General features: G+C 38.9%; 1 protein-coding gene across 3 annotated transcripts in view; it reads left to right on the top strand.

Moving 5' to 3' along the window:
* Positions 1–27,659, top strand: part of LOC110455517 (E3 SUMO-protein ligase RanBP2-like) — a 37,224-nt gene that overhangs the window by 549 nt on the left and 9,016 nt on the right. For 2 of the 3 annotated variants that reach the window (XM_021505697.1, XM_021505696.1), the window contains exons 2-30: positions 3,153–3,220; positions 3,374–3,487; positions 3,747–3,790; positions 5,285–5,334; positions 5,552–5,611; positions 6,014–6,082; positions 6,376–6,537; positions 7,770–7,894; positions 9,743–9,872; positions 10,236–10,407; positions 11,126–11,347; positions 11,850–11,939; positions 13,016–13,104; positions 13,351–13,650; positions 14,181–14,293; positions 14,444–14,645; positions 14,861–14,992; positions 15,785–15,863; positions 16,210–16,472; positions 16,653–16,853; positions 17,346–17,736; positions 17,999–18,436; positions 19,532–19,929; positions 20,547–21,819; positions 22,267–23,403; positions 23,612–24,460; positions 25,723–25,890; positions 26,252–26,374; positions 27,072–27,247. In XM_021505697.1, coding sequence (XP_021361372.1) covers positions 3,153–3,220; positions 3,374–3,487; positions 3,747–3,790; positions 5,285–5,334; positions 5,552–5,611; positions 6,014–6,082; positions 6,376–6,537; positions 7,770–7,894; positions 9,743–9,872; positions 10,236–10,407; positions 11,126–11,347; positions 11,850–11,939; positions 13,016–13,104; positions 13,351–13,650; positions 14,181–14,293; positions 14,444–14,645; positions 14,861–14,992; positions 15,785–15,863; positions 16,210–16,472; positions 16,653–16,853; positions 17,346–17,736; positions 17,999–18,436; positions 19,532–19,929; positions 20,547–21,819; positions 22,267–23,403; positions 23,612–24,460; positions 25,723–25,890; positions 26,252–26,374; positions 27,072–27,247 — 7,638 coding nt within the window. The remainder of the gene's footprint in view (positions 1–3,152; positions 3,221–3,373; positions 3,488–3,746; positions 3,791–5,284; positions 5,335–5,551; positions 5,612–6,013; positions 6,083–6,375; positions 6,538–7,769; positions 7,895–9,742; positions 9,873–10,235; positions 10,408–11,125; positions 11,348–11,849; positions 11,940–13,015; positions 13,105–13,350; positions 13,651–14,180; positions 14,294–14,443; positions 14,646–14,860; positions 14,993–15,784; positions 15,864–16,209; positions 16,473–16,652; positions 16,854–17,345; positions 17,737–17,998; positions 18,437–19,531; positions 19,930–20,546; positions 21,820–22,266; positions 23,404–23,611; positions 24,461–25,722; positions 25,891–26,251; positions 26,375–27,071; positions 27,248–27,659) is intronic. The other variant, XM_021505698.1, reaches the window with a different exon arrangement.

The raw sequence follows: 27,659 nt of genomic DNA, 5'->3' as shown, positions 1-27,659 counted from the left end.
GCAGTAAGCTTAAGCTGAGAGTTAAGCGGTTCATTCTAGTTCAAGATAGAACAGTCCTCTACCCTTTAGAAGTAGAAGACTGGTTCATACTAGTTCAAGATAGAACAGTGCCAGACCGTATACAAGGCAGAATACTGAAAGAACTTGAGGATATCACAGCACCAATACTAACAAAAATATTCCAAACAGCACTCAATACAGGAACATTATAATTACCCAGTGACTGGAAACATGCCAACGTTAACCCAATATCACTCGCATGCATCGCATGCAAACTCCTAGAACACATCATCAGAAGTGCAACCATGAAACACTTGGAAGACAACAAAATACTGCACAACCTGCACTATGGCTTCCACACATCAAGATCTTGTGAAACACAACTCATTACATTCATACAAGACCTCCCACAGAACCACAACAACAACAAACAAACAGACATCATCACAATGGACTTTGCCAAAGCCTTTGACAACAAACTTAAATATTACGTCATCACAGGAACCACACTAGCATGGATAACAGCTGCCTATCACAATGCACCCAAACAGTAGTACTTGAGGGCAAACACTACGACAAAATACCAGTAACATTAATATGTTTTATAATGTAATCAGCCATATACATTATTAGTGCCAAAACATGTATTGGGTACTGTATGAAATTGTTGTTGTACCTTTTTACCAAATAAACTTGAATTGAATTGAACATCTGGAGTGCCTCAAGGAACCTGTTTGGGACTAGTCCTTTTCCTCATATACATCAACGACTTGCCTGAATACATATCACACAGTACACTAAGAGTTACACGTTTTGCAGACGACGGCAAACTATACAAAACAATCAACAACAAAGACGACACAACAAAACTACAAACAGTTTTAGATGCAGCTAGTAAATGGGAAGAGGACTGGCTCATGAAATTCCACCCAGACAAATGCACCAAACTCACTATATCACCAAAACGCACACAAATTAAACACAAATTAAACACCATGACCACACAAACAACACAAACCCATTAACAACATTACATCAAATGCAAATTAATCACTAGGCTTTCTGAAACACAACCTAAAAATAAATACACCACACATAAAAGAACATGCATACAAGGTCAAAAGACCAAAACTTGAATACCGCTTTCTCAGTTTGGGACCCTCATTATACAAATAACATAAATCAATTAGAAAATGTACAACGAAGAGCAGCACGATACGTCCTAAACAAATACCATTACACAAGCTAAGTCACAGACATGATACAAAACTTGCAATGGCCAACACTACACACACACAGAACAAGAACACGTATTATTCTTCTCTACAAAATAATACACCAACAAGTAGCAATACACACTAGCAATCTCATCCAGGCAGACACCAGAACATGTCAAGGACACGACCTTAGTTACAGACATATCTACACATCCAAAGACACATACAGACACTCATTCTTTCCATACACCATAATACAGTGGAACCTCCTACCCAAAACAATCACCAAATCAGAAACACTAGCTGTTTTTATCCTATATATATAGCAAATAATAAAAAAATAAAAAAATAAAATCACTGTACAAAACAGCGCAGTACAGCACAATACCCAAACTACAAAACTCTATAATCGTCAATATTGACGGAGGAAGTTTCATAGATGAAGATGAAGTGGGGTTTGTAACCAGTCATAGGATGAACTGCTTGAAATCTGTTACAGACTGGGGTGATAAAATAAACACCAGCAAAAAGGTTATCTTAACTTATTCTGTCTGGACTTCCTCCCCTGAAGAGATAACTTAGTGGAATTAGCTTTAGAAATTAAAAAGTAATACTTATATGTAATAACATGTATTATTCAAATATATAGAGTAAGTGTTGTTTTCAACCTCAATGATTTTTGTAGAACTTTTTTTATGCAAGTCCAAAACATTTTTAATTTTAATTTTGATCAGTCCCACTTCTAAGAGATATAGTGCAGGTGGGACCTCAAACAGTTGATGAGCCCTACATGGAAAGCATGCATCCCAAAAGTAACTAAACCAGTATTTACAGGGATTTAAGATTTGATGTTTATTATGAGGGTACTAGCCTACAGGAAGATTTTGAAGAAACTGTTAAAGACCAACCTACATTCTCAAAGTAAATAATGAACTTTCACTCTAGCCCTGATATAAATATAAGAAGTGCTAGCCCCAGGCATCAGGCTAATGGAATTGTATGCCTCCAGAGAAGTGACATCATCATTACATGCATTCTCTTACACATAAATCAGTCTAATAGCAACTGTATTGTAAAAGGAGTGGGAAAAATGAATGACCAGAGCGGGGTTTGAGTACGGAATCCTCCGAACTCTAGACGAATGCTCTACCAATTGAGCTACCTGGTCGTCAACGATCGACCCAGTCTAGTTCACCTACATTCCTCCCTTCTTTATTAAGTTTTTGACCCTGAAGACATGCAAAACCCTATACCGTGTGCTGTGGGTATATTTCGTTGGGCGCCAAATGTAACAGGAGTGCAAAAATGTACGGCCAAAGCAGGGTTCCAATTCGGGACCCCCTGAACTCTAGACGGACACTCTACCAATTAAGCCATCTGGTTGCTGACGATCACCCCAGTCTTGTTCCGCTACCAAAACATGGAATATGTGAGAAAATTACATATTCTAACATAACTTTCTAAGATGTATGAAAGAAAATTGTCAATTGTGGATGCAGAAACCTCAGAGTCAAGAAAGTCTGTGATGAATTACTATTGCTGGGGGTATGGAGTTGTCCTGGGCTCATTGTTGTTCCTGGTATTTGTTAATAACATGCCTAATATTAGCCAGCTCCATCATCAAGTTGTTACTGTTGACAACACCAAAATCTGAATGGTTGACTTTGATTAGATAGAGAAAGAAGGGCCATCATATGGTTAATCCATAGGACTGGTTGTACCAAAAAAGGCAACTAACAGCAGAGTCACAACTGTCATTTAGTATGATGTACTGCAAGCTAGTCCTTTGAATTCCAAGTCTGGAACGGTTTTAAAGAATAGCTTAGACCCAAACACATGAACCATATTTTCTATTTTGTAATACAATCATCTGTTGATAATGTATATTGGTGTTTTAACTATAATAAATCACTTCTGTGTATTTGATACTTTCAGATCAGTGCAAGGGGTTATCAAGTGGCTGTTCTCTACTCCGAGATTGGTGAATATGACCTGGCAAAAAAGTGAGATATTGAAATATTAATACTTAAATATTTTGATTTGATCACCATCACTTCCAATTACATTACTTCTGGTACATTATATGAACATCCTTCTCTAAATTTTATGTGGTATGGTATCCCAAACTTTTTATCAGTAAAAACTGACTATTTTAGGTACCTGACATGTTATATGACTGTACGGGATAACTTACCTCAGGCACACAAACTAATGGCACAGATATGTGAGGGGCTCCAGGAAAAGGAACAGGCCATAGCCTGCTATAAAAGGTAAGTGTGGGGAGTAGCTAGATTACACCAAAGATATTGGCCCTTTTCTAAATTTTTCTATAGTACGTAATACAAATCTTGATATTATAATTAGAAGCCTTTAGTCTGTTCCAGACTTTTATAGATAGGCACTACCCAAATGCCATTTCCTTGCCATTTTATACAAGTTAAGATTTTTAATACTGTTTCTTACATAAATATTTTGGTATTTGATTGGTTCATGCATAGAGGATTATAATATTTCTGTTTGTCTTTAAAGGTGTTTGGAGTTAGACAACTCACAGAAAGGAACCATCTTAAAAAGTAAGAAGCTCTAACAAGACTTAGTGTTCAAGAGATCATGGCTGTTAACAGGGCTTTTCTTGGGACATTTTTGGGCCAAATTTGGGTCCATTCCTAATGGAGAATATTATTATTATTTCCTTCAAATCTCTAAAATTTCACAGTCTTAATTTATTTTTGCAATGATTAGCTTGTACTCAGATGATGATTTAACAGCTACACATGGAATGATATAATCTTTCATGTGAAGGCATGTTTTAGTCTTTTATGACTAAAATCATGGGTCGCACTCCCACAATTGTTAAAAAAGGCCTGGTCAAATTAAACTTTAAAATAACGTGATGAAATAATAAGTATTGAAGATGGTGCAGTTGTCCATCATCTTTATATGGGGCACTTACTTATATATATGCATGTATAATCAAACTGCTGACATACACATGTTGTCAACTTTAGAATATGATGGTATCTATGTATGATTCATAAAATGTTTGTAAGATGCATACACATTCTTTTTCTTATAATTTGGGTTGTGAAACCGGACAAATTTTAATAACCGGTTACTCGCAAAATCGGTCAGTTTGGTAAACAATAAATAACAACAGATGCATAGTATGTTTAGCTAATGTTGTAATCAAAAAGAATTTACAATTAACATTTATTATTTTAAACTCTCAACACCTATTCGCAGGAAATACATACATGTAATATTACAGTAGTCAGTTTATGAATCACTTTGTTATACAACACCAGTTATTTCTACACTAACTCATATGCAGTACTATTATGCTTGGGAAACACAATTTGATTAACAAACTAATTCTTTGATGAGTGCACATCCTTTAATGTTTCACTGAAATCAGTCAGGTGTGTACTCTTCAAAGTGAGTGCTTCCCCGCAAGTTGGCATTTCACAACTTTGCATTCTGGCTTCCTTTTAAAATCTATTCAGGCTTTTTATGACGTGGTCGGCATCTCTTTGTAAATTTTTACTGTAAAGTACAAAAACAACGCTTAACTGTCAGTCTGGACTATGTTTTTATTACTAAAAATTCCGATTTGGCTCTCATGGATACCGGTAGATAATTTGTAGGGCTAAGCCAGGTAAACATGGGGCTCTACATGGGATGAAGAAATCTCCGATTATTCAGTTATTGATTTCGGCAACCGTTTCAGGGTCTTCCAACCGAGTAACCGGTTAACGGACTAACTGTTGACATGTACCTGTGTTTTAGAAAAAAATATGCTGGCAGTTATCCTTTATTTACCTTGAAAATAGTAAATTTGGCAAGCTAATTATGCCTAGTATCTGATTATGTTTTTCTGCATTGGTATGTAGAAATAATCAAAGAATATAGAAAAGTCATGGCTTTAAATCCTTATTAAGATAAGGAGCAAACTGCTGGAAGGCCAATTAGGATGGGAATGGCTGACCTTGTCATTGGTATTCCCGTGTTTTCAGAAGATCATAATTGTTTCAGAATCTATAAAAAGATGTCTTCTATTTCAATTTCAGTTTGTGAAGTGCTAAGTTCTATGCCTCCCGATGATGCTCAGAGAATCAAGGTTTGTAACATTTAGATAGGGCATCTATCCAGAAGACACCCCTAACAATATATATAGTTTACCCTCTTTGACAAAGAGGTTCCACTTTCTTTATCTCATCTTATACACACAAGAAAGATCCTACTTAGAAAACGTAAGTTTTGTATAGATTTCAATGTTATAATGATGTATTTATGAATGGAAATAGTGCATTGATCTGGTGAATTGTTGTTAACAGTATTGGTCAGAGAAGGCAGAGAAAGTATTCCCAAACAATCCAGTCGTCTTCAAATTGAAAGTAAGTGCTCCTTTATTACTAATAAATATTAATTAATACATATATTATTTCTCAAAAGATTTGATTTATGTCTGTGAGTGATGCTATCATGCCCATCAACATCTTAACTTGTTACCAAATAATGTAAATATGGTATGCTCTGATCATTAGGTCTGTTATAGAATAGACTTATATCTGCTTTAAAGTTCACAGTATGATTTGCTTCTGATGGTTGATTATTGGAAATCAGGAATGAAATCTACTCTTGTGTTCTAATCACTTAAGATGATGGCTATTGTAATAGTAAATAAAGTGCTTTTGAATTTTATCACTGATAATTTTTGATATTTGTTTCGATTTGTATGCCTATGAAAATGTCAGCAGGGTAAAAAACAAAGTTGAAAATAGAATGTTTTATTTCAGGAGAAGATTTTGTCAAGCAGTTCTGGCACAGACCTTGACAAGCTTGAGGAACTTTACTCAAAACAGCTGGTATGTTGTTTAGTAGATAAAATAACAGAATCCACATAAAAAAATATAGAACTTAGATATCATAAAATGTATTACTCCTAATATGTTCATTATTTAGAATTTTTATGTTCCTAGGATTATATGATTACAGGCATACAAATACCACAGTAGTATATACATCAAGAACATTTATGTAGTGTGTGTTTTCGCTTTAATAGAAATCCATCGTGACATCTTGCTGTAATTTTTATCAACAAATGTAAATTGTTGAAAACTGAGCAGTATACATGCAAACACATCTGCCTTGTTTCCAGGAAAAGAACTACACAGATGCTAGTCTGCACATCAAGTTAATGGATCTGTACCTGACAAGTGACCGTGTCCAGGCAGCAGTCAACCATGGGATCGAGGTTGAGCGCACACTGGCATTTGTTCAAAACCCAGCCTGGTACAAGTGTCTGATAAAGGCATTCAGTGTAAGATTTTAGCATCTCTCTTAGTCAGCTGATATATCGTACACTAGAAACCAAACATTTCAGGGATTAGGATGTCGTTTAAAATTGTCTTTTAAACAGTAACAAGAACTATTCTTATACATATATGTTTGTCTCTAATGTTGTATTATGGTATGGCCTCCTTCTGTCTTTTTAAAACATTTTTCATTTTTACTTGATAACTTTTCTAAACCTAATCAGATTTCAATGAAACTTAGACAGCAGATAAACGTTAGGAAGATGGAGGCTTAGATGATCAACAGAATTCATGCATACTAAATCGACATCCTGGCCCAGCTATGATAGAATTAAATACTCTTCAGGGATGGAAATGACCTAGAGGTGCTTTATCAAAATTGTGAATTACCCCAGGGTCACCCATTTCTACCTGGGAGGGAGTAAAGATAAAAATTGGATGTAGGGAAATAACACTTTAGGTTGTATTTTCAGTAGGAAATAGCCGATTTAATTGGCTGAAAAGTACAAAAAAAAAAGTCTTCATATCAAGATTTTGTAGAATTTTCTACTTTTTTTGGATGGAAATGCTTTATAGTGCATTATCAAAATTTTGTAGAATTTTTTACTTATTTTGGATGGAAATGCTTTATAGTGCATTATCAAAATTTTGAATTATATCAACACTGGGTCACCTATCCCCTCTAAATTATAATTTGATGGAAGTGTGATGATTGGAAAATTGAGACTTTAACAAAAGTAAGTGAAAAAATAACAGAAGGATCATAAAGCTTAGAAATTGTTGTAATTCCACAATAAGCAACATTTTATTACTAAGAGTACTGGAGATTGGGGATGACATATCCAGGTTTTGTTTTCTGACAGTTACCAATTAATTATACATATGATAGATGTTGGTCACTCTGGAACATCATTTTGTGATCAAATCCACAGTTAAAAAGTCTATTTGCTTTATATTTATGTACTATTTTGCTTTGTCACATCACAAATAACATTGTATGGCAGTTAGTTGACCATTCTAGCTTTTAGGTCCCTTGTTCATGTACAATACTTCAGTTTTGATCTCTTCTTTCACTCATAGACTGGCATTTAAAATGAAATTTTCCTTTATAGTGTAACTTGCTAAATAAAAATCCACTGTGTGTGACTTCACTGTCTATTATGTTACATAAAGAAGTTTACTGAATAACTTTAATAGTGAAGTAGAGGATCATAATTATGTAATTGTTGTTGTGTAGACCCACCACCAGAGGGAGCAGGGTAGTGACGACATCTACATCCACCATCTGTTTGCCCTACAAAACCTGGTGTCCCTGATGATGCCTGACCATGATGTTGTGACTTGTGCCACAGCCCTTCACCAGTAAGTTATCTCCTAATGTGTATAGTCCACGCCCAGCGCTGTAACTCCACTGATAGACCACAATGCTATGAATATTGACGTTAAAACAATGCAAAATACTTGATATTATACCCCTTGGAATAGTTTGTATCACATTGTATACTAAAAAGGAAAATGTGGATTTTACTGGAGTTCACCATTAGATTTAAATCCTGTGGTAGTTTTCAGTGTTTCACAAAGAAATATAGAAGGAGCATTTCTGAAATACTGTTGTCATATTTTTTTGTAAAAAAACTATATGAAATGAAATTGTCTAAGTTCTAACACATTTATTCAATTTTTAAGCCGCTCTTGGCGAGAGCCGAGCGGCTTATTAATTCTGTCCAGAGAACGAAATGACGGACCCACTTCCGTTCGGGGTGCGTGCGCATACTTCAGTGCATGCTTCCGCTATATAGTTTCGTTATCGCAAATAGAAAGTAGAATCTCTGACACTCACATGTGGGTTACATAAAGTCTTCTGATACTCCTCTCCAAATTATAATCCTTACTGTAAATAATTGCTGAAAAAAAGTTTATCTCCGGTGCATTCTACGAGTGTTATGGTGGTGAAATTCGTGCACTAAGTTTGAGCGTTTTAGCAACTCTGTTTGCGGTCTGATGAGTGTTACGTGTGTGAAACACATATGATTCGAGAAAGCACATGTGAAGACTGTCAAGCATTGACGCTGTCTGTAGAAGGAAGAAGTAAATATATATACTTATAAACCGTATGAGTGATGAAGTATACCCTCTATTTTGATGTTTGAAACGGGAACGTAATATGACATATCGTGCTTAGGTTGATAACGGTAATGGCTCGGAGACGAGACGATATGTGAACTGTGTATGCTTATCAAACATTTCTGTAACACAGCATGCTATTTCTGGTATATTGATTTATGAAAGTGTAACAATTTAAGAACATGACACAACAGCCGCTGCTGTTTGACAAGAATTGGGGCCGTGTCAAAATAATATCCAATTCGGTGTAAGGGAAATAACTCTTACGTTGTTAAAGATACATTGAGAAATATAATTCAAGTATATTCGAAGAACATTTGTAAGATTTTGTATATTCAATGACGGTAAATATAGTCACTACATATATCAATGATTATAATTAATATGAATAAAAAATAAATAAAAATAAAAGGAGTACAATGTCTCTTTTCTCCATGCATGTTTTCCCACTACTGTTAATTATCCTTCATTTCACAAGCACAAAATGCACCTATTCTTTATTATCCATTCACCGATTGCCATGCTGCACGTAAATGCTCATGTCACATCATTGGAGGATGCTAATTAATGAAAATTACAACAATGCATCACACTTAAAGAGGGTGAAAAAAGAGGAGAGGGAGAAATGTTTTTAAGGCATCATTTAAGTGGCGATTGATTTTGAAAATCCCAAAGGCAACATCATCACATGACCTGATTTTCAATTAGCAGAATACAGAACACATATATGAGGTATTATAGTAGATATTGATGCTCAATGTGTTACTGAAGCAATTAAATCTAAAGTGGTGAGCGGCTGTAATGTCATACTGACATAATTCTAGTTCTAAAGTGATGTAAAAAGCATTTCATGTGTTTATTAATTGTTTACGTCCTGTCATAAATGAGTCACAAAAATGATCTGTTTGTGACAATTTCTGCTGAAGTAACTTTTAACCTGATAGCATTGCAACATCATCACTATTGTGTCATGATACAAACAAGAAAATAGCTTCATTTTCTTTAAATGCTGATATCTTAAATTATGAAACATTCTTTAATTTCTATTTGATTGATGAAAATATTATTTGTTTGATACATTTGCAGATTTGATCAGTGCTTGTTTGAACTAGCCAAAGCATCCTCCCAGAGACCTAAATGGCGTGCTGTTGTCACGGAAATGGAGGGACAAATCTACTTCCTGTCAGCTCTAGTCCTCTTTAAAAGAGCTCAGAAGGTTAGTTGTACCAGGCCTTTGATATTCTCGTCCTCTATAAATGAGATTAAAAATGAGCTGTACCAAGCTTTCCTTATCCTTTTGTATAAGCTCCTGAAGTAGAGCAAATGAAAATTATCAGGTTTGGATGGTAAAGATGATCCTCCATTTATGAAGAAAAACTCACTGTTCTGAGCAGAAGTTTCTGGAGTTATGAAGTTTCACCATATATATCAAATTGTACATTTGAGGTGCAGTTACAGAATTTTATCAACAACTGTGGCTTGTAGTTTTTTTCAGCATTTAAAGTAGAAATAGACAATCAAACATGAAACATATATGTAAGAACTGAACAGCTTGTACTAAGTGTGGTTGATGTTTTAGGGCCAAGTTCTGTGGAAGGATGCCAGCTTCTTTGCGACTGTGTGCCTGTTGCTGAGCAGTCAGTACCCGGCCATCGATGTGAAGGCAGCGTGGTACCTACAGCTGAAACAGCACAACCGCAAGTTCTTTGACCGCATACACAAGATTGGAGCCTACAGACACAGCCAGGGAGGTAAGAGAAGTTTGGGGGTTGAAGACAGGAGTAAAGGAATCTACTTGGTATTTGAATGAATAACAAAATGTTGATTTTTTAATAAAACCATCAAAATAAAGTGATACAATTTACTGTTTATGGTATAATGTTTTAAGTAATTTTAGTTTAAAAAGAACTCTCTGACTTGCTACCTGAGGCCTTTTTGTTTCTGTCAATAACTGGTCTGTCTACCTTTAACTGCAATATTTTTGGGGTTGGAGGTATAAAAAGACTGGTGCACTTGTAAATATTAATACAGGCCATGAATGTCTTTGTCAGAAAGCAACGCTTATCTCTATCTGAGCAAATAACTAATCCTACTGCCAGTACAGGTTAAACTATTTGTAATGTAATCAATGAAAGTGGCCCTGGTTCTTTCACATGTGTTACCAAGGTTACCTAGTTATTGACCTCTGTTACCTAGGTTACCTGGTACTTGACCTTGTAATACCCAGGTTACCTGGTACTTGACCTTGTAATACCCAGGTTACCTGGTACTTGTTCTTGTAATACCCAGGTCACCTGGTACTTGACCTTGTAATACCCAGGTCACCTGGTACTTGACCTTGTAATACCCAGGTTACCTGGTACATGATCGTGTAATACCCAGGTCACCTGGTACTTGATCTTGTGTTACCTACTTTGCTTTGTGCTTTGTGTGACCTAGGTTTCATGATATTGACTTTTTGTTTCCTAGGTTACCTGGTTCTTGGCATGACAAGATCTGATGTTTCACGTCTGCAGCATATCAAACAGCAGCTGAAGACACCACGCGCCAGAGAGGTTTTCTATGATACACTCTTCACACTACGCGAGATGAGGGACCGCAAGGACAAGTCCTACATACTCAACTCTGACTCCTTCCACAAAGTACCAGTGGTGGTACCGTCCAAAGCTGTGGTTGCTCAGTATGACAAGGGTAGGTAATGGACTGTTGTTAAAACTAATCAGGTTTGATTCTGGCCCGAATCTGAAAATGACATAGAGGTAACACATCATTGTTGGCATCAGTGTTGTCTGCACAAATCCTTCCAATGCGATAACTTGTGAAGGAATGCTTTGATTTCGTAAGTTACTTTCTACACATACCTATAGTAACAATTAGCCACTCAGGTTTGATTCTGGACACAATCTGAAAATCAACATGGCTGTAGACGGGGATAGGCAACACATCCACTTCCATGGACTCTTGTTTTAAATGAGAGGCCATATCCTCGGTTCAAGGTCCAACTGAATGTAACACTTCAATGGTTTACATGTCTCAGTAGTGTTCATTTATTAATTATCCTTTGACAAATAAAAAACTGCTTACCAGTAGTTTCCTAGCATGTGCTCTGCTATGCCATGACAAATTAGTTTAATTTACTTTAATATGTTTTTCAATAATATGAAGATATTGAAGTTTAACTTTGGTGTTTTAGATGTTTTGCTGTTGTATGGCGACAACCTACATGTCCTGGTCTGGCAGGCACTTCAGAGTTACAACACACGGGACACCACACAACCCTACTGTAAGTACAATGCTTATAGAACAGATTGATGCATGTTTAACCACGGTTTTCTAGTCACGGTCATGTCCCCATTTGCCTTATAGTATGAAAAAAGCAAATTCATGTGGCCAATCAGCATTCAGAAAATTGTCTTAGCATAAACATGAATCAGGTAATAAAATATTGCTTGGATTTACAGTGATTGCAAAATACTTTGAGTAAGTTGTTACTAGAAATTGAAAGACTGCTATTAACTGCAGGATTTGGTTATTATGGTTATTTCTTTATAGTTGCTATACTTTGCTTGGTATATAATTTGATTCAAAATTAAATACTCAGTGATAATGGTTTTTATAGTTAGTATAAGTGCAATTCTGCCAAATTAAACACTTGTGAGTACAAGGTACCAAATCGCAAAATATGAAGTGTTTTACTTTGGCTTGGTGACTGTTATCCCATTGTCAAATTAGTGTGACTGTTGGTTGTCTTGCCGCTTTGTCTAAGTTATGAAATTTCATTAATTTTGTCACTTTAAAGTGGCACTGTTATCATTACACCTTATCTGTTGAAAAGATGTGATATTCTCCCACCATTCACAGGCGTGTCTCCTCTTTTAGCCGGGAAAGCCGATTAGCACATGTTCAATTGTGACGTCATTAAAATGTGTCACCTGTACTTGTGACGTCATCAAAAGTGAATGACTAGTTTCATACCCCACATGTGTTTTTGTTTACAAACAAACTTGGTAGATTATTGTTGGTGGTGTTGTGACTGAAATAATAGGATGGTAGAAAAATAATCATACCCTACCTTGAGGGTGAAACAGAAATCTCCAACCCTCGGGGTGATTTTTGTTGGTTGTCTTACCCTCGGCAGAGCCTCAGGTTAGACAACCAAAACAATCACCCCTTGGGTAGGAGATTTCTCCTGTCACACCCTTAAGGTAGGGGAAGATTATGTTATACCTAAATATGAAATGCCTCCATAGTTATGATAATCAATAATAAGATAAATGTAGCTATGATGTAAATCAAAAATGTTGAAGTATCCTCAGTGATCGGGTGGTTACTTACTTTGTTGGTGTTGTTTGTTGACAGATGGGATGGACCTGTATTCCAAGCTGCCCTATACCAGCACTGCTCTGACCAATGGTTCACCCGAGTCTCTCTCACAGGTGGATGTACAGGTAAGTTATCCACCGATTATCAAACTGAAATCTCCCAGGGATCAAAATGGCCCATAACAAAATGTTCTTGAGACCAAAATGGCCAAAAATGAAATCTAAAAACTGCTATTAAAGACAGAGGGACATAGGGTTAAAATGCCTTTAAAGATTTTTGATTTTTTTTGTGGATTCAGGTTGTTGCTTTCATAATCTTCCTATTGACTTTAAGATTTTTGGTATTAAATACATCTCCCTGATAACTTTCAGGCGTTTTTCTGTGCTGCCGTCCGATGTGCTGCTGTAGCTTACGAAGATCAGAACAAGAGTTTCCGTCCTGACAGCTACCGACCTCACTTCCTACCAGCATGTCTGAGTCAGTCACTGTGCAGTAAGGTGCAGAGCGATTGGTGGCAAGCTATGTTTAAGTTCAGTGTGGGAACACCACGTGACAACTTTGCCAAACTGAGGCTTGCTATACAACAGGGCTTGGAGACCATTCGTCTTGTGGGTGCACACGGCATAGGGCTGACGCTAGTAACACATCTTGCTCAGACTTTTGATAAATGGGTAAGTTTTGATGAATAGAGGGATACCTTGATGAACATATTAGTAGAGTAGTCTGGAGGAAGTTTCAATACATTGATATGTGATTAAGTTAGATGGGAGGAGTGGATTATCTTATAACCTGAGGAGGTGTGATGGTTTTAGACTAAGTAGGTGTCAGGTGATTACGTTGATAAAATTATACTATTATATAAATGGGTAACCAACTGTGTTGATGATAGGTTTAGGGAGTGGGATACAAGTTTACCTTGTATGGTTTTGGGTCTAAGGAGTGGGATACATGTTTACCTTGTATGGTTTTGGGTCTAAGGAGTGGGATACAATTTTACCTTGTATGGTTTTGGGTCTAAGGAGTGGGATACATGTTTAACTTGTATGGTTTTGGGTTTAGAGAGTGGGATTAATGTTTAACTTGGATGGTTTGGGTTTAGTTTGAGGGAATCGGACTGATAAATGAGTGAGGTAGCTACGTCGACATTGTTTATACTATACTAAAAAAGAAAATGTCATTTATAATCGTTGGTTACATACAGACCCAGACACTGAAGCAGGACGGATCATCTGACCCTACAAAATCTGAAGCCCTAGAAGGTCGCGCTGTGTTCTACTGGAAGGAAGCCATGCAGATGCTCAAACGTTTGGAGAAGTGAGTTGCATTGTATAAAACTGCATTCTCTCATTGATAGGTCTTGTATTTAATATTTTATTTTATTAGTCAAAAAAATCCTTTCCCTTAATGAGGCATTTTTGAAAAAGTTAATTCCTAGATATATTTGTGTACTTGTATGTCCATCAGGAATTTGCCGTATCGCTATCCTAAGGAGCGCCTCTTTGTTGACGGTAACCAGATCAACCTTGATGCTGGTCAAATTGCTGATCTAAAGGAGCAAGCAACATTCTCGCTGGCAGTTCTTGACATGCGTGAGGGGCAATATGAAGAGGCCAAGGAAAAGTTTGAAACCTCCAAGAAACCAATGGCCACCTATTATCTCGCCCAGGTATACCACTATTAGTTGATAGTTTCCATTTTCTAGATTATGTATGCTGACTAGTGTTAAAATGGTGTAATCAGTAACCATTCAGTGTGGTGACTGATAACGTCTTGACTATCTCAGTTTTGACAATTTATTTCCCAATAACTAAAGACGAACTGATGCCTGCTTTAATATAACCATTTATTTGACTTGAACATTTTTTTTTATATTTTTTGTAGATATATAGAATCTTGGCAAACAAGGTGTCAAGTGATGATCCAGGAGGCAGTGACCAGAAAAAAGCCTTGTTGGAACGTTCCCTTGACATGTTGTACCAGGCTCTAGACCGCATCCAGGGTGATCCAGAGCATGTAAGTAAAGTTGTGAAAGGTTGTAATCATACAGGGGACACCGCATACAAGTACAACCAGAGGTCAAGGTCATACTCATACATGGGACACAGCACACAAGTACAGGCAGAGGTCAAGGTCATACTCATACAGGGGACACAGCACACAAGTACAGGCAGAAGTCAAGGTCATACTCATACAGGGGACACAGCATGCAAGTATAGTCAGAGGTCAAGGTCATACTCATACAGGGGACACAGCATGCAAGTACAGGCAAAGGTCAAGGACATGCTCATAAGGAATACAGCATGCAAATACAGCCAAAGGCTAATGTCATGATACTCCACGGGGGGGCCAATCACTTGTAAATACCGGAAGTGGTCTAGGTCATACTCATACAGGGGACACAGCACACAAGTACAGTCAGAGGTCAAGGTCATACTCATACAGGGGCCACAACACACAAGTACAGGCAGAGGTTAAGGTCATGTTCATAGGGAACACAGTATGCAAGAACAGGGGTCAGTTTCATACTCTTAGGAGACACATCGCTTATAAATACAGCCAGGGGTCAAGTTCATACTGATACAGGAGGACAGAGCTATAAGTTCACACAGGGGTCAAAGTTTGAACTCGTTCAGGGACACAGAACATTTGGTACAGCCAGGGGTCAAATATCACACTCATACAGGGGAAATGATAGGGAGCATGTAAGTTACTGTCAGAGATGAAAGGTCATACACTTATTAAGGACACAACACAGAGTATTAGAACTCTTTTGTCAAGCTTAATTTGACTGTTGTTTGTTGATAGGAGCTGCACAAGGAGATCCCCAATACCTTGGATGAGGTAGTCAGTCTACTAGAGCGAATGCAGATGCCCACTGGAACCTGTAAGTTAGCCTGTGGTCTGGTGATAGTAATCATCAGACCATTGGACCGGTCAGTTTTAACTGGCAGTATAGTGATCATTGGGGTTTATGAACTTATTGGCGAAGATTCCTCTGTGAATAGTATTACATGTAAATAATGAACATGTCAGGACAGGCTGTAATGGTAGTAGGAATGTAAGCATTTAGTTTTTCGTGTGAACGTGCGTGCATCATTTGTATAACAAATATCTTGTGTATGTAAGTACGTGGACTTTTGGAAATATCAAGAGTGGAGATCTTCAATAATGTGTCTGAACCTTTGTGACCTATTTTACTGATTGTTTGTTTGTCATGTTTTCCCTCACAGCACTGATAGATAGTATATCAGTAAACAACAATGCTGACAACAGTTTAAATGACGATACACCAAGTTTTAGCACACCAACGAGTTTCCACACTACCCCGGGAGTGGAACAGAATGGCACGCCCATCAGCAGAAATGCCAATGTCAGTGGATCCTGGGCTGGGGGCTCCATAGCACCATTGTCCCTCTTCCCCAAAGATTCTCCCAGTTTTGTGGCTAGTAATATCATTGAGCAGAGCACCCCAGCACCAGTACAGCGGAGAGAGGTAAGACTGTGCTGGTTCTATCTTATCAATCTTATGAATACTGTCTATCTTCTGATCTATGTGATTTGCACAATGAATAAGCCATAATTAATGATTAATCAAAGTTGTTAGTGAAGCTTTGAAAATATTGGATGACTTGTTAGCCTGTCATTGAACAACAGCTTGTCTACCGTGTTGCAGTCAAGTCAGCATGTGCGCCCAAGCCCAGAGCGCCTTGATGCCAGAATCTGGGCACTGGAGAAAAAGATGGCCACTCTCATTGAACTTCAGGAGCAATCTAAAAAGCACTGGGAAAGGACTGTGCAGGATTCCATCAGGACTATGCAGGAGGAGATGAGGGCTGAGATGGCTCAGAACAATGACATACTCAAAGAGATGAAGGTATACAATACAAGGATGAGAGGATATGAAAGAGTAGTTACAACTGAGAGGGTTCAGATAGGGTATTACAAACAGGATATATACAAAGTAAAACAGCCACACAGAGTGGAAAGGGGAGGGTATACACAGGGCAGTCACAGTCAAGATAAGGAAGACAGAACATCCTACTCCAGGCTGTGTTATGTCGGATAATATTGTATCCACTAATATGCAATATTCCACTTTAACTTCAAAAACCACATCAGCAAACAAACAGCAGAAGTTGTGTTATTTAGTATGTGGTGTGTATACGTATTAGTGTCGAAAAATAAATTATCTGATAACTAGCTATTCTAATTTGAAAAGCAAAAAAACCCAAATAAGAATTATGCCATATCCTGAGACAGGCTCACCATTATACACTTCTGTTTTCCTTGTCAGGAATATGTTGCTGTTTAAAAAAAAACCGTTTTCACAATTTTAAACTTGATATGGTAATGTGTTTATTTACAGGAGTTCCTGGCCTCGTTCCGAGGCTCTGCAGCAGGAAGATTTGTAGGTCCTGCCCCCTTCAGGCCTCCACAGTATTATCCCCCACAACAACAATCATGGATGCCTCCCGGTAACTATGGTTACCATATGTCCCCTGTCCCCGGAGCACCACTAGCTCCCTACCCCGGGAATATGGGTCCATTCCCCCCTGCCAACCGACTGACACCTCAGCCGCCTGTGGGACCAACCATGAATCAGATGTCACACCAGAATGATATTGTGGAGGATGACATCTACCACATTGATGGAGAGTACTACGAGGATGACGGCTCACAGCCTCCTCCCCACAACATGTACAACGAGGCCCAGCTCGGTCAGGAGTGGCCCTTTGGCCACCGCGCAGGACTAGAGGGTGAGTTTTTAAAACAATGTCAATGCTAAAAAGTAAATACTTGAGTCATGAACCATGGTTACCGGGTAAAAGCTTTGGTCACTGCATAGGGCTATTGGGTGAGAACTTCAGAATGTGACTTGGGTATTTTAATAGCAAGAACAGAAACATTCACCTCTTTGATGTCATTATTATAACATAATCAAGCAAATGAGGTGTTTGTTTTCATAGAAAATTGCTTAATGGTTTGATGTAAAAGCATATCTTTGTGGTTTTTTTTAAGGGAAATCAACTATCACCTACACCCCCCCTGGTCAACAAGGTCAGACAATGCCACAGCCCGGTATGTTTGCCAACGCCCTGCGAGGCCCGTCTCTGCAATACACTATCAAACAACCTAGCATGGGACCTATGCAGGGGCCACGCCTCCCAACATCTCAACAACCCACACAACCACTTCCAGGGCCAGGGTTTTTCTCCTTCCCCCAGTCGTCAGCAGCCATGTTTAATCCCCAGGATCCCACATACCAGATGACCAGTCGCTCAGGGATTGTAATACCGCCCGCATCTCAACCCTCGGCTCTTATGGCCGTCCTGACAAGATCACCGACAAGTGATGTCACTACAACAACTGTCTCTATGCCTCCCAATGTCCTGGCAACCTCTTGTATGCAGGCACAGTCCAATATGGCTCAAACAAACAAGGACAGTCTGTTTGAAGGTAGGTGTTGGCTTGGACTTAAGATTATATGGTAGGGAATTCTTAATGGTACGATAGTGATGCTTTAAAAGTTAAAACTTTATAAAAAAATGTCTTATTATTGAAAGTTTACTAAGTCACTTCTTCATTGTGATAAATATTCATATAAACAAGTTTGGAAGTTTTAATCTTGTCACCACTTATCTCAGTGTCCAATAATTTATAACGAACCATTGTGTTGGTGTGGACACATTTAAGAGGATCCCAGTAATGAAGCCAAACAAAGTGGCTGATTGAACAAATACTTGAATATATAATTAATATTGAATACCGACCTGCCAACCATCCCGTGAGTGGTTGGAGACTCCAGCAATCACGCCCTTCCTTTCCCTTGAGATACTCCTTCTGCTGTGGGAGAAGAAGGTCATAAAGCTCCCTTATCCCCTCTCATGATCCATAAAACCATGCTGCTAGAAAAAAACATGTTTTTAGCACCCTATCAGACTTCAAATCACCCTTCGTTTTAGTCCATCCTTAAACAATTCTTGTAACTGCTGTTTCTCAAGAAGTCAACAACAGATCTTTCTTATATTACATAATTTTGTAGGTTTCGCTTGGTCCTTTGTTATGCATGTTTTTTTTTGAGACTGATCAGAGTCTTGGATTTTGACAGTTAAGGTTTGGTATTGCTATTTCTGAAGAAGTAATGGTGACCTTCTTTTGAAATGACACTTTCAAACCCAGCTGTATGAAATTTAAATCAGAAGTTACCAAAAGATACATTTACTGTTGACAAATCTATAAATCCACGTGCCACGAAAATAGGGGGTACAAAAGCAAATTCCCAATTCTGCAGGGGGTTTCCCCACTAGTTGCCTCTTACAACATGCAATGGGCAACAGAAGGCCAAAAGGTGCTTTATTTTCTCAATCCCCAGCCTGCAGTTGTGTCTAAGAGAAGAGCCCTGAATTCAATAACTATAGCCCCAAAATAAATATATTCCCACAGGTACGAGAAAAATGAACTTTACAATATCCCCCTCAATGTTCATACCGAAAATACTAATTTTAAAATAGCCTTAAAAAAAATAAAAAATATGATAACTTTTTGTTGCAGGAAAGCCAGTGTCGATATGCCAGCCTCAGTCAATGGTGTCCTTAGGTCAGACCTCCACCCCCAGTAGTGTGCCCCTGTTTACCAGTCTAATGGCTGCCTCCAAGTCTCCGGACACCTCCGACATCCATCAGTCCCCGTTACGTAGTGCTGAGGTTCCCTCTGGGACCAGTTCTGGCCCTCGGATGGATTCCCTGAATCTGACTCCATTCACAGATTTTGCCAGTCTGACTAAATCTTCCTCACAGTCGGGCATGTTCAGACCTACCAGTACGGGGGTGCAGAAGTCCCCTATGACCAGTCCTGTTAAGTCGTCGGGCAGACATGATGATGATGTGGTGGAGGAGTATGAACCCAAAGTTGACTTTAAACCCATCATTGACCTTCCAGACTTGGTTGAGGTAAGTACTAAATTGACACATCTGTATCATTGTTATGGTTTTTAAAAGAAAATGATGTATTCTAATTCATTTGAGATGTAACACGGCATTTGATTGGTCAATCAAAAAATAAACCACGATATACCAACCTCAAAGTTTTATTTTGCATATGAAGCCAGGATGGCAATTGTAAATAACATCATTGATCCGACTAACACGATACATTGTGAAATTGATGATTAATGATGTCACAAACAGTAGTGAACCTGGAAGGTCAATGTAATTCCACCTCACTTTGACTGTTCCTGACGTTACTAATCCATGGCAGAGAGATCCAGAAAACATGAACTCGGTTTCTTTTGGTGATTTTAGCTGATATGAATTAGAATGTTGATAATCCTACTGTATTTTGAGATTTGCGGCGGTATATCATGATTATACAATCACAAATATCTGTTTTACTGGCTGCTCCGCGTTGCCAGTAAATTCAATTTGCAACAGTTTGATCATGATGTACTGCAGCAAATCTCAAAATACAGTAGGGTTAACTTCTAAAAGAAATTCACGTAAGACAAGCACTTTTGTACAGTTCTTTATTGATTTCAATAAAATCTAAAAATGCAAGTTTTCTCTGCCAGATCAAAACTGGAGAGGAAGAGGAAGAAAAGTTATTTGGAGAGCGTGCCAAACTTTTCCGATATGACCCAGACATTAACCAATGGAAGGAGAGAGGCATTGGAGAAATAAAGCTGCTGAGACATCGCAGTACAGGACAGGTACGGGTCCTGATGAGGCGGGAACAAGTTTTGAAGTTGTGTGCCAATCACAAGCTCACAACAGCAATGAAGCTGGTTCCCATGGCTAACTCTGACCGAGCATGGTGCTGGACAGCCATGGATTATGCTGAAGGTGAGCTAAAGACCGAGCGCCTCGCAGTCAGGTTTAAGAGCCCTGATCAGGCAAATTTGTTCAAGGAGACATTTGAGGAATGTCAGAAGAAAATTCAAAAACAGGAGCAGAAACCACCGTCTTCCTCAATTACAGCTGAGAAAAAAGAAAAACATATTAAAGGTCCAACATCACTCGCAGAGATGTTTAAACCCCCCGCAGATAGTTGGGAATGTGAAGCATGTTATGTTTCAAACAAGGCCGATATTCAGAAATGTGTAGCATGTAATACGCCTAGACCTGGTGCTAAGCCTGCAGCAGTGGCACAAACTAAAAACAAGGAGGCATCAAATCTGGCAGCAACAGGACAGACACTCAGGGAACTGTTCAGACCGGAGGAAGGTAGTTGGGAATGTAATGGCTGTTATGTCTCTAACAAACCCGATGTACAGAAATGTGTGGCGTGTCAGGCATTGAAACCTGGACTAAAATCCTCTGATGTGAAGTCATCTCCTGCTTCGAGTGGTTTCAAATTTGGAGTATCATCAGGCGGTGGCTTCAAATTTGGAAAAGCCCCTGCTGAATCGGAAACGAAAACAACACCATCAGTGTCAAAACCAGCAGCTGGTGGTAAACCTGGCCAGCAATCATTAAGTGAGATGTTCCGACCTGCTTCAGGGAACTGGGAATGTGAGGGATGTTATGTGTCTAACAAAGCTGATGTCCAGAAATGTGTGGCCTGTAGTACCCTTAAGCCTGGACTCAAACCAGAGGATGTCAAACCTGCAGCACCATTCTCGGTAGGGCAGACTGGCTTTAAGTTCGGTGCACCAGCAACTAGTGGCTTTAAGTTCGGAATTCCATCAACTGCATCGGACAAGGAGACCAAATCTACCCCAGTTACAGCCTCTACAGAGCCAACATCAGCTGGATTTATGTTTGGACAGACTGAAGCTTTCAGCTTCAAAAAGACAGAGACAGCCTCTTTACCTAGTAACACCTCCACCACAGCTGGTGGTGCAGGTAAGACACTTCTTACTCTAGTTTGCACCCAAATTTTCTTGTGATAGGTCTACATATTATGTAACAACTTTGTAAACAGTATCAGAAAAGTCATTTCAGTTAAAAGCCATTTCATCATGCAGAGTTAGAAATTAATTTTGAATACCACTAGTCAGTTTGGGTAGTAGTTCCAAATTTTTACTGGTCCAAGTGCAAATTCCACTAAGCCAATATTATTCAACAAGATAAGCAATTGATATCAAAATTTGACTAGTCAATCAGGCTAGTGGTTTTTAGAACCGCTGCTAGTTCAGCTGGTGATTTCACTAGTCTCAGGCTATTGGGCTACCTTATTGTCTAGTCCTGATCATGTCCAACCGTATTGGCTCATTGATGATTACCTTAGTGCTTTTCTTAACATTTTTTTCAATATGCAATGTATTTATAGTATTTTTTTGTGTTCATCAGGTGGGTTTAAGTTCAATATGGCCACACCGGTGTCCATTTCATCCGAGCAAATCAGTACCACTACCGCCTCCTCCACCACCCTATTATCAACTCAAAGCAAAACAACTCCAGGAATCGGTTCAGGCATAGCCCCAGCACAGCCATCAGCAAAATCTACCACATTTGGGGCTACTCAAGAAGGTTTCAATTTCAATTTGGGCAAAACTAGTACAGATCTGCCTCAACAGGCCTCATCTGATTCGACTGCAGCTCCAGCAACTTTCAGCTTTCCAACAGAATCTGGCCCCATGTCATCTGGGTTCTCCTTTAAAACTACAACAGAGCCCAAAACACCAGAATCCAAGCAGTCAACAATGTCGTCTGGATTCCAGTTTACATTTACACCTGGAGCTCAGGGAAAATCCCCTGGAGTAGCGTCTCCCAAATCTCCGGAGACCGATTATTATCAGAATAAAGAAGGTGAGGATGATCACATATACTTTGAACCAATTGTGGCTCTGCCTGAAGCTGTTTCTATAGTAACAGGAGAGGAGGAGGATGAAGTATTGTTTGAGCACCGTGCCAAACTGTATCGCTTTGACAAGAAGGAGTGGAAAGAAAGAGGCCTGGGTAATGTCAAGATCCTATACAACAGGGACACTGAGAAATCCCGTCTACTGATGCGCCGAGAACAGATCCTGAAGGTATGCTGCCATCATTACATTACACCTGACCTCATGCTCAAACCCATGCCTAAGACAGATGGTAAGGCCTTCATTTGGTTTGCCATGGACTTCTCTGATGAAACGCCAAACATGGAGCAGTTCTCCATCCGGTTCAAATCTTCTGAAGTTGCAAGGAAGTTTGCTGACGCATTTGACATAGCGCGAGAAAAGTCTGGGAACCAGGTGGCTGAGCCAGAAAGCTCGCAAGCTCCCAGTGTGGCCAGGTCATCGGAGGTTAAAAGCCCCTCAGTCCCAGATAAAACTCAGGACGTTGTGTTTGTTGGTGAGGAAAAGGCAACCAAGGAACAAATTGCCGAGGCCAGGAAATATATGTTACCCGACCACTTCTATCTGTACCTGTCTCGTGAACCATGTCGTGGGTGCAGAGGGTGCACAGACAGTATGCCAGGCGACCCAGCTATTAAACCCAAAGGTATGTAACACATTTTTCTCCTATAAACAAGTTATGATTATTATCAATATATGCAGGTCATTACAATCTCTATTGAAAGTTACAAGTAACAATGGTGGGTGTGATTGTCTGCCATCACTATCAGCATGTAATAATGGACATTTGTAGTAGCTGGCACCTGTGTATGAGGTGACATTTCTTTTTCAATGTGTGTCATATTACCATACAGATAACATCACCACAAGTAAGTCATCAGGAGACACGTCTGGTAAGTCCGAGGCTGTGACAAGCAGTGTGTTTGGAAGCGGGGAAGGTGCAGGATCAGGACTTTTTGGTGGCCTCTCTGCTGATAAAGTGTTTGGTGCTATTTCCACATCTGGGACTCCCTCGTTTGGCCCATTATTTGGTGTTAGTTCCACATCTGGGACTCCCTCGTCTGGCCCAATATTTGGTGCTAGTTCCACATCTGGGACTCCCTCGTTTGGCCCAGTATTTGGTGCTAGTTCCACATCTGGGACTCCCTCGTCTGGCCCAATATTTGGTGCTAGTTCCACATCTGGGACTCCCTCGTCTGGTCCAATATTTGGTGCTAGTTCCACATCTGGGACTCCCTCGTCTGGACCAGTATTTGGTGCTAGTTCTACATCTGGGACTCCCTCGTCTGATCCAGTACTTGGTGCCAAGCCTAGTTCTCAATCCACAGATGGGATATTTAGTACCCCTGCCACTGGAAAATTGTTGGGTTCTCTGCCATCTACAAAAGCTTCATCCACCGGAGGCTTGTTTGGCTCCATACCAGCTACAACTATCCCACCCACTGGAGGACTGTTTGGCAGTACACCAACTACAGCTGCCTCTTCTAGTAAAGGATTGTTTGGTTCTGTGCCTCATACTTCTTCATTTGGCACCCAATCTACAGCATCAGCATCAGAGACGAGCAGTACACCAAAGGACAGTGGCGACCACTCTGTCAGTCCAGGAGGAACTGTCTTTGGTGGTCAGACTACAGACTCAGCAGCTGAGTTTTCCTTCTCTCTGCTGGCTGCACAAAGTGGCTCAGAGAATGCCTTCAAAAAAGGTACGTAACATCAAGTCAATAAGTTTCCATAAGTTTAAGGTGCCTCACCCTTTTGCATTTACATAGTTCAACAAGTACTGTGCATGGCTACAATGTTCTTTAATCAAACTTTCCTGTTAATCCAAGTTCAAAGTTGTTGTGTTTTCTTAATGGTTTCACATTATACCATTATCTTTAACGAGTATGGCAGGATATTGATGTTCATGAAAGCAAAGCATTTAACAGCATACATTTTCATAAGTGAAAAGCATTTAAGTAATTTAGTTTGAAATTTGACTTTAATTTCAAATTCTAATGTGAATTGAAAATATTAAGTCTACTCTTAAGATATAAATGCTAAAAGTTTAAATCACATTTTTGTCTTGCCTGTGATGGATGTTCTGGCGGCAGTGTCACATCGATGTAAAGTTTTGCAATTACCTCCTTTTTTACAGAAGTATAAGTGCTAACTGTTACACCAACCAAATTTCCACCATACTTGCATCTTACCTACCCATTACATAATATTATGTATTACATGTGTTGTTGGTCAAAGAAGGGACAGGACAGATGGTGTAAGTCTGGGGAATTCTTTTTCACACAACAAAAGTGAAATGCCTGATAAACAATATGGAAATGATGACACGAAAATACCACAAGAAAAATGTGTGTATTTTGTATTGTGGATAGTTCTTAATCTTCCGATTTTCCAATGATATGTAGTTCTTGGTTTAGGGTCTTGTATCCTTGTAACAGCTAAGGTTGTATGAAGACAGTCTAAGGACAAAGAGATCACTTTAAAGTGCCACCTTATTGAAATATCATAGCCTTGACATGACACCAAATACACCTCAGAGAATTCATAAGTCCGCAGCCAAGGAATGCCTCGTTAACATCAAACTGTGTGATGGAATAAATCATTGTAAACATACTACCATGTATATACATACAGGTGATATAAAGATAAGCTGAAGAATTAAAACAGTACAGTGACTACAAAAATGATCTTGAGCAAAACATGTAATGTTAAGGTTATGACAAGGGGTCAAAGGTCAAAATTTCATTAATGTTTTCTGAACCTTTACTGATGCTTCCCTATTTTCATCTGAATCTACAAGGCCCGATGCCATATAACTTTGCAAAGGGTCGGGTATATGTCCTAACCTCATATGCTCCCTCCCCCACATCTAAATGCTTACTGACGTTTCCAGACTACATTATTTTATTACCATGTTTTTTAGCTAGACATACACCTTAGGTATTTGCTTGACTTGGTGTTACAGATGCAAATAAGCCGTTCAGCTGGTCAGGGGCAGGCAAACAGCTATTTGGTGTTAAGAGCCAAGATGGAGGGACGCATGACGGAGATGGAGAAGATGAAGTTGTCGAAGGTCATGACCCACACTTCGAGCCAATAGTTGCCCTCCCTGATCTTGTGGAGATTAAAACAGGTCGGTCCGAGATCCATTTTGTGTTTTTGCAATGCAAGATAGCCTCATTGGTCACTAATTGGCTGAGGCATATTGAGTTTTCATGGTGTGTATAGCATGTTCTTGTCTAATTCCAAAGGATAATATTTTCTGAGCCAATTGAAATGAGAAGAATAGCAGTCCAGGATATGCCTCTTACCATGAGTGTCCCAAGGTCCTACTGGCCCTTAGTTTACGAGATTGTTGTTCCTGTCATTGTTTCCTATGATTGATGATTAAGGAATCTAATTATAATTAACACAAACTCACAGCTAAAATTTCTTGAGCAGTTTCAATTATCAGCTGTTACAAATGTCATTTACCTGATCACACTTGTTGACAGGTGAGGAGGATTTTGATGCCTTGTTCAGCATCCGAGCCCAACTTTTCCGGTTTGACAAAGATGTCAGCCAGTGGAAGGAGAAAGGCCGTGGTGAGATGAAGATCCTCCAACAACATGCCACAGGTAGGTCACACTTGCACAAGAAATACTTTGTAATTTCCAAATCTTACCTATTCATGACTATTCTGCCACTTAACATAGCAGTTTTAATCTTCCACTGGTTAACCGTATTGATCATGAATGCCAAATGATAGCTATTCAGTGCATTTATTTTCCATTTTTGAATATTGATGGTCAGATCAAGCAAGATATATGTATTGAAAGGTGGTCAGACGGTGCAGTGGATACATACAAAATACATAAATTTTATCACTAAAACTTAGTGCATTGAACAGATTTTTAGAGCTTATAATTCAATGTTACAGACTTTCTCTTTTTAACATAAATAAAAATGAACAAAAAATGGACGGTCAAAAACACAATGGGACCAGACTGGAATTTGAACCCTAGACCAGGTGAGCTACCTGGTAAATGGTAGTCACTTGCTTCAGTTCTGCAAGCCATATCTAAAATGAAATTAAGAGGAGGTCACTGCCTGCATGAAAAACTACAGTTGAATTATCAAAAAGTTTTGCCTGCAGTGGAGCAAGTATCCTTAATACTTCAATTTACAATAAATGTATGAGGATTATAAATATTTATGACAAATTAATTTGTGACAAGCAAAACAGTATTCTTGTCTGTTCACTTTTATAACATTGTTCTTCCACAGTAATAAAATATCTGTAACCATGGTAACTGTGTGTGTGTTCTGTTGTAGGAAAGATACGGTTGTTACTACGCAGAGAACAGATATTTAAGCTGGCCTGTAACCACTGGCTGACCCCTGACCTCGCATTTAAGCCATTGAATACCTCAGAGGTTGCCTGGTGTTGGACTTCACAGGACTTCAGTGAAAATGAACCCCGTGTAGAACAACTTGCTGTTAAGTTCAAGGTCAGTAATCTATAAGTGTTAATTGCTCCTAATTGCTATTCATGGTACAAAGCAGAAATGTTCTGGAAAAAATGTGAAATAAATTAAGTTTGAAGGAAGGTAATCAAAGATTGAAAGAATGTGGAATTACATCGCAAATTCATTTAAGATTTTTAGGTCACCTGAGACAAAGTCTCAAGTGACCTATTGCGATCGCCTTTTGTCCGTCGTCGTCCGTCGTGCGTCCGTAAACAATTTACATTTTCAACTTCTTCTCAAAAACCCCTGAACCAATTTCAATGAAATTTTGCAGGGACCTTCCTTTGACAAAGGTCAACAAAAATGGTTGCCGGTTTAGTCCCAAGCTCCCAGGGGCCTGAGGGGCGGGGCCAAAAAGGGTCAAATTGACTAAAATTTCAAAAATCTTCTTCTC

The sequence above is a fragment of the Mizuhopecten yessoensis genome, unplaced genomic scaffold (genome assembly GCF_002113885.1).
Source record: "Mizuhopecten yessoensis strain PY_sf001 unplaced genomic scaffold, ASM211388v2 scaffold8233, whole genome shotgun sequence".
In the NCBI taxonomy this organism is placed as follows: domain Eukaryota; kingdom Metazoa; phylum Mollusca; class Bivalvia; order Pectinida; family Pectinidae; genus Mizuhopecten; species Mizuhopecten yessoensis.
Note: the sequence above shows the minus strand (reverse complement) of the source record. Positions and strands in the feature narration are given on the sequence as shown.